This window comes from Apus apus, chromosome 2 (assembly GCF_020740795.1).
Source record: "Apus apus isolate bApuApu2 chromosome 2, bApuApu2.pri.cur, whole genome shotgun sequence".
NCBI classification, from domain to species: Eukaryota; Metazoa; Chordata; class Aves; order Apodiformes; family Apodidae; genus Apus; species Apus apus.
Window position 1 is genome coordinate 98,699,049 of NC_067283.1, and position 6,907 is coordinate 98,705,955.

Consider the following 6,907-nt stretch of genomic DNA (forward strand, 5'->3'; position numbering starts at 1 on the left):
TTCAAGGTCCCTTCCAACCCCTAAGATTCTGTGATTCTGTAAATCCTGCCTTACCTCAAAATCTAGAACACATAAACCAACAAGTGTATGTAAAGTAGCTTAGCTTTTGCTGTACAGCACTTACAGAAACAGAAGGCTTAATTTTACAAAATTATGTTTGTGTTCAAGAGACTTTGGATTAATTTCTGATGTGTTCCTCACCATATTTCTTCTTCTAAAAGTTCTGCTAATATGGAGGTTGGTCATGTCACAAGATACCACACCTGGACCCATTTCTGATTTTTCCTTACCATGCTTTTTCCTTTAGTTAGATTTAATTTCTACAATGTTTTTGAGGGAAGGAAGTAGATTTAAAATCCATGCATTGTTTTGGCAGATGATTGGGAGAGAAAGGAAGATGTCATATGAAAGAACAGAAAAATTAGAAGGGTTGGAAAAGAAATGCTTATTCAATCCTGAAGATCTAGCCATTTTTAGAAAGACTTAATAAGCTTTTTTCTTGCTTTAGCAGAAAGTGTGATAGCAAGGTCTCTTAGACAAAGGAAAACAGAAACATTTTGTGTTTCTGTGAGTTCCCACTAGATCTGAAAAACACATTGATGGTGGTATTTAAATACATTTTGAGGGTCAGAATTATATTATAGTTCATACTAGACCTTTCCCCAGCTTTGTTGGCTTTCTCTGGATTTCTTCAAGGACCTTGACATCCTGAAATTGTGGGATAAATTCAAGGTGGGGTTGCACAAATGCTGAGTATAGCGGGATAATCACACCTTTTGACTGGCTACTCAAGCTGTGCTTGATGCACCCCAGGATGCGGTTTGCCCTCGTGGCTGCCAGGGCACATGGCTGACTCATGTTGAGCTTGCTGCCGACCAGCAGCCCCAGATCACTTTCTGCAAGGCTGCTGTCCTGCCACTCCTCTCCCAGTTTATACTTGCACCTAGTGTTATCCTGTCCCATGTGGAGAATCCAGTATTTGCTCCCTTCATGCACTATACGGGTGATTTTATCATAGAAAGATATCAAATTAGAGAGTACTTTCCCCTTGTGAACACGTTGACTGTGCCTTCAAGTTGTTCAGTAAATGTCTTTTAATGGCACTCAGTATGATCTTCATAGCACCTAGATGAAAAACAGTGGACTACTTTTCTGGTCATTGAGGGTTATTATGTAATCCTTCTGAGCTGGGAGAAAACAGCAGTACCTCTGTGCCATAGGAAACAATCAGAAAATAAGGCTGTAGTAGGAGGTGAGGAGAATCAGGGTAGGAGTGAAATTAGCTTCCTTTTCCTTTTGCAATTCATCTAGTATAAACACAAGAGATGAGACCTTTTGCTGGGCATGAATGCATTTGTGCTGCATTTCTGACTTTCACTCATGGGCAAAACTATTTCAGTGATGTCTAGTTAGCATACTATATGTGTCAGTCCAGCAAGGCATGGAGATCTTTACAGTACAGATCAAATCTCTTGTTAGATCAAATAAACAGTCCATCAGTGCTTCCTCCTCAAAACCAAAGTTAATGCACTGAAGGTCAAAAACCTTCACCTCCACAGAATTTCACAGTCTTGCAGAGAAAATGCCAAGGCTATGAAAATGAAAGAGAGAGGGACACGTTATCTAATACTTAATACAAATTGTATTAATGCTGAAAATATATTTTCTAGGCTCCTATCAGCGTATCACCTTTGATGAGAACCCAAGAGCTAAGGAGACGTGACAAGCCTCTGACATGTTTCTGCACAATCTTGAATGTTATGTTCAAGTTGTTCAAGTCAGTAATTACAAAAGGTTTTGTATCGTTAAAGAAAACAAATGCCTCGGGAAGACTTTGCTCATTTCAAATGAGAAAAGGCAAAAGGGCTTTGAATTGTTGCTTCTAAAAAAAATCTAATTATTTTTCTCACTCGGATTTTAAGTGACAGCTGATAATCTCATCTCTCAAACTCATTAACTCAGAGATTATTATCTTGACCTGATAAAACTGAAGGTGGAACTTCAGGAAAAGAAGAATGAGATTTGGAGTGCTTAGACTGAAGGATGGGAATGCTGCTGAAGTCTGGAAGTTTATCCAGATTTTCTCATCCTTGACGATAATTAAATACAGTCTTTTAAAAATTTTTCTTTGTTGCCTAGGGGATGTTTTTTTCCTTCTGTAAGTACTCACTGGCACAGATAATAGTTTTCTGTGGTGGGGAGCTAACCACTTGGAAAAAATACTATAATTTTTCCTGAATTTGGACATCACTATATGCACCATCCTGTCATTTTTAGTACACAGCTGTTCAAAACATGCTGAAAGTAGCGCGAGTTCATATGCAGATAAAATACAGAAGACACTAGCTTTGTAATGAGGCAGCCTTCTTTATTGTGTCACCTACAGCAGCATAAACTTCTGAGACAATTGTCTTTCTTTTTTCTTCCCAGCAAAATAATGTTGAAATTCAAGGATAACACTCTTCTTTAATCAGTATTTTTTGTAATCCTTTCCAATGAGCACATTAATACTAAAGAGGTGTACCTGAGCAAGTCCCAGCTGGTATTCAGGAGAGCCAGATAAGAAGCTGTGAACCTTTAGATCCAGGAGAGAAAAGCCATCTGGTGATGGCTCAGCAGCTGGTTAGCTGGGGTTACTGTTGTTACGGATCCTGATTGTTTTCCTATGCCTATGCACTGAGCGTGTAACTTTCTTGTCTACTCAGAATGAAGGCTGCTTGGGGCAGCCCTGGTTTCACCTTCAGATACTTTCTCCGCATGGTGCACAGAACACTAAAGAGGGACTAACTTAAAGACAGCTTTTTTTAGTCCCTTTTCACCAATGAATTGCTAGACTTTATCTGAAACAAAAGAAACAAGTTTGTGGCCATATCACTTCTAGGAAGTACCACAAGAGGCATTACACTGTTTCCATCCCAAGGCATGCTCACTTTTTTGTACTTCTTGTTTTGTTTTACTCCTGTATGTTGAGAAACTGAAGAACAGCAGCAAATATTTCTTCTTCACTAAGTAACTGGGCATAGACACACTCAATGCTTGCCACATGAAGACATTGCTGACACATGGCTATTTGAGACTGATAGAAGTTGGTAGGATTGTCTGTCTAAGATGTGTCCTGTAATTTATCATACTGCTAGCCAAGATATACACTTTTTTCAGAAATGTTTATTACATACTACTTTTTTGTGCTACTGGTCTCAAGTCTGCAGAATGGTAGTGCAGAGCTGCGACAGAGAAGTAGGAAACAGGGCGCTGTGATGGGCTGTGAGAAACTGACTTGAAGTTCTGTGGTTTAACGCACTTTTTTTTTTTTTTTTTTTTTTTCCCATGCTTCCACTAGCTGAGTTCAGACTGTGACAGAAGAAAACGTTTTAAATACACGACACCTATACTGAGGACTTGTGTTGTGGACTTTCTGTGTGACTTGGAGTATATCTCTTCTCTTTCCTCCAGCTTTTTTCACCTCAAAAATTATAGGTATATTACCACAAGCCTGAACACCAGAAGAATGTGTTAACTCATATTTTGAAGTCACTGTCTTGCGTATCTCTATGCCTTAGTTATTACGTGTTGCTCCTTAGCTTAATTTGAAGATGTGGCTATGTATTTAAGATGCCTATGCTTTTTAAGCAAAGCTTCTATAAACCTGATTTTTCCTGTATTAATTGTAATTCTCAAATAAATGATCTTTAGGCTAGAACAAATATGGTGGGTTTCCTGACATCCATCAAAATATGTACAGTACTGGGTTATTTAAAAAAAAACAACAACAAGAATCAGAATGGGTGAAATACTTAATGGAATCACATAATCACAGAATTGTCAGAGTTGGAAGGGACCTCTAGAGATCATCTAGTCCAACTCCCCTGCTAAAGCAGGATTGCCTGGAGCACATCACACAGGACTGCATCCAGATGGGTCTTGAATATCTCCAGAGAAGGGGACTCCACAGACTCCCTGGGCAGCCTGTTCCAGTGCTCTGTCACCCTCACAGTAAAGAAGTTTCTCTTCATATTTAAATGGAACTTCCTATGTTCCAGCTTGTGCCCATTGCCCCTTACCATGTCACCAGGATCTCCTGAAAAGAGTCTGGTTCCATGCTCCTTGCATCCACCCTTTAGATACTTCTAGGCATTAATAAGGTCTCCCCTCAGCCTTCTCTTTTCCAGGCTAAAGACTCTCACCTGTCTCAGCCTTTCCTCATAAGAGAGATGCTCCAGTCTCCCAAACATCTTTGTTGCCCTCCACTGGGGGCCCAGAACTGCAGAGTAGAGAAGGAGAATGACCTTTCTCAACCTACTCGCCACACTCTTTCTTATACAACCCAGGATTGCATTGGCCTTCTTGGGAGCAATGGCGCATTGCTGACTCATGGATAATTTATTATCTACTAGGAGTCTCAGGTCCTTCTCCTCAGGATTGCTTTCCACCCTTAACCTATATTGGTGCATGGGGTTCTTCCTCCCCAGGTGCACAACCCTACACTTGCCTGTGTTGAACCTCATGAGGTTCTTCTCTGCCCAGCTCTCCAGCCTGTGGAAGTATTTGTGGAAATATTTTTCATCAAAAAGTGTACAGGTTTCCTTTTGAATTAGGGCAGAAAAAAACCAGGTATGATTGTGCAGTACTGAGTAGAAAAACTCTTTTGGATTGAGATATTCTTCCTGGTACTCTGAAAAATGTCTTACCCATGGAAGTATTGCATGATTGCTAGTTATCTCTTATGGGACAACCTTTGCAATGCCAGGAGCATTGACTTAAGTAGTCTGACTGCTTTTATTACCCACGTATCAGGTCACTTAAGTATGCTGTTGGACTGCTTTGTCACCAGGGGAGGAAAGGAGATGCAAAAGGATTATACAGGTCATCACTGTTTTTCATAACACTGTGCTGTGTTTACTCACCTTTGAACATTCCAGTCACAACTTTTGTAAGAGCTAGTTCAGCATAACAGAGGCATATGTCTAAATAACTGTTGATTTTCAATTTAATTTGTCATAAGAAATTAATGCACTTTCTACAAATGCTACAAAATGCTTTCTACAAAATGCTGATCATACTTATTACAATTGTAGTTTAGCATCTTGGGGATCACACATGGTTTATTATCTACATAGCTGGAGGAATATCTTCTGCAGTCTTACTGTTAGTTTTCCTACTAATCTTCTGCATTATACTGCTTATCGCAAAAAGTGAGTAATAAACCAACTTGCTTGATCTACTGAGGCAAGTTAGTATGAAGGTATTAACTGCTCATCCTACAGTGGTATTAGCTGAAACTTCATTACAAGGGTGATTTGTCAGGAATAAAAGCTTAGGCATAGACTGCTCCTACCTTGTGCTTAGAGAAGGACAGGTGACATCTTGATTTATGTTCCAGATATGCTCCCAGGTGGATCCAAACAAATTGTTTAAACCATTAACTAAGTTTGCTGTGTTCCTTGTCAACTCAACACTAGTGGTTTGAACAGGGCCATTACAAAACTGCTAATCTCATGATTGCTACAGTTTGCAAGTCAGAGGAAAGACCTGGATTGATATAATATTTATTTGTTGCAGTGGGAAAGTAAGCAATGCCAGCATTATCTCTTGTGTGTTGGAACTAGATAGTTTGGACTATACTAGGGTACAGGGTATAGTTCCCCCCATTTGTATTTTTAACTGAGTGTGTGTCACCAAAAAGAAGAAAAAGAGGATCACAGAGGCTTTATCAAAAGCTACTAATACAAGGGTAAGATCGGCTGGACTTCACTCACACTTGTGTTGCATAATTCTTAACACCTTTATTTTCTGTATCTGATAGTTATATTCTTTTAATCTTACAATCTAATCTTAAACTATAAAGTCAGAAAAAATGGAGTATTTTAAATGATGGTGATTGTTTTGCACTATTTTTTAAATTAATATTCTTTAACATTTACAGCTATGTTTAGAGACCCAGCTGTGTTCCATGTTACTAACAAATTAGCTTTTTTCGTTTCCTAGTTTTTATATTATTTGTGTATTAGTAATATATTTTTTGCTCTACTCACTACTTTAAAAGTGGAGGAAGAAAAATGTATTCCATGGTACCCTTGGTCTTTATTTCTTCTAGTTCAGCTTCACTATAATTAATTGGAACAGGTGCTTTACCAATGGAATGATGTGGGACAGCTGAGAAACATACTTGAAGTGTAACTTCTTTTATTCATGACTTGAACCTTAAATGTTTACATAGAAAACAAGAAGGAAAAAAAAATATTTTGTCTGATGGTTGAATATTTCTGAATAACAAATCACCATATGAGAAAAAGTTGCCCTATTTCTCCTTTTTCAAATTTATGGATATTTTTAGAAAAGTCTTTCAACTTTTTGTTTTTTGTTTTGGTGTTTTTTTTATTGTTCTTCTAGCCTGCTAACTGTTATGGACAATCTAATTTTCATGGCACCCAGAACGCAGAAAGAAGAATAATCACCTGGGCAGAGATTTACATGAACTGCAAAAATATCTCACACAAACCTAAAAGATTGTTAGATTCCTTCTTAAGAGTGAAGTAGCCAATGTGCAGGCCTTATATTTGCATCTTAGACTTTATTTTCTTTGTGCTGGTGAGATGTGGAAGGTTAAGCTGTCTGTGTGTGCGCTGCCTGGGCTGTTTTGGCTAGAGGGCCAACCTGGACCAGGCTACTCCAAGTGTGTCTGTGTTGTGTTGCAGCAGCAACATCATCCTTTGATAATAAGTAGAGTTAAAATTTTATATGTACTTCTGCAATTTAAACCTTTTTACCCAATAGATGTACTCTTAAGTAAGAATTTTAGATATGCAGAATGGAGTTGGTATGTTTATGTAAAGTTAATTTTGTCTGAGAAGTCTATGTGCCTGAGAAGCCTATGTGACAGGGTGAGAAAGAAAATGTGCTCACTGTT

The 6,907-nt window shown here is 38.5% G+C and overlaps 1 protein-coding gene across 1 annotated transcript in view; it reads left to right on the forward strand.

Moving 5' to 3' along the window:
- Positions 1-6,537, forward strand: part of CD226 (CD226 molecule) — a 28,272-nt gene extending 21,735 nt beyond the window's left edge. The window contains 4 exon segments of the mRNA XM_051610266.1: positions 5,088-5,171; positions 5,174-5,196; positions 5,684-5,731; positions 6,391-6,537. Of these exon segments, the coding sequence (XP_051466226.1) occupies positions 5,088-5,171; positions 5,174-5,196; positions 5,684-5,731; positions 6,391-6,537 (302 nt within the window).
- Positions 6,538-6,907: the final 370 nt, after the last annotated feature.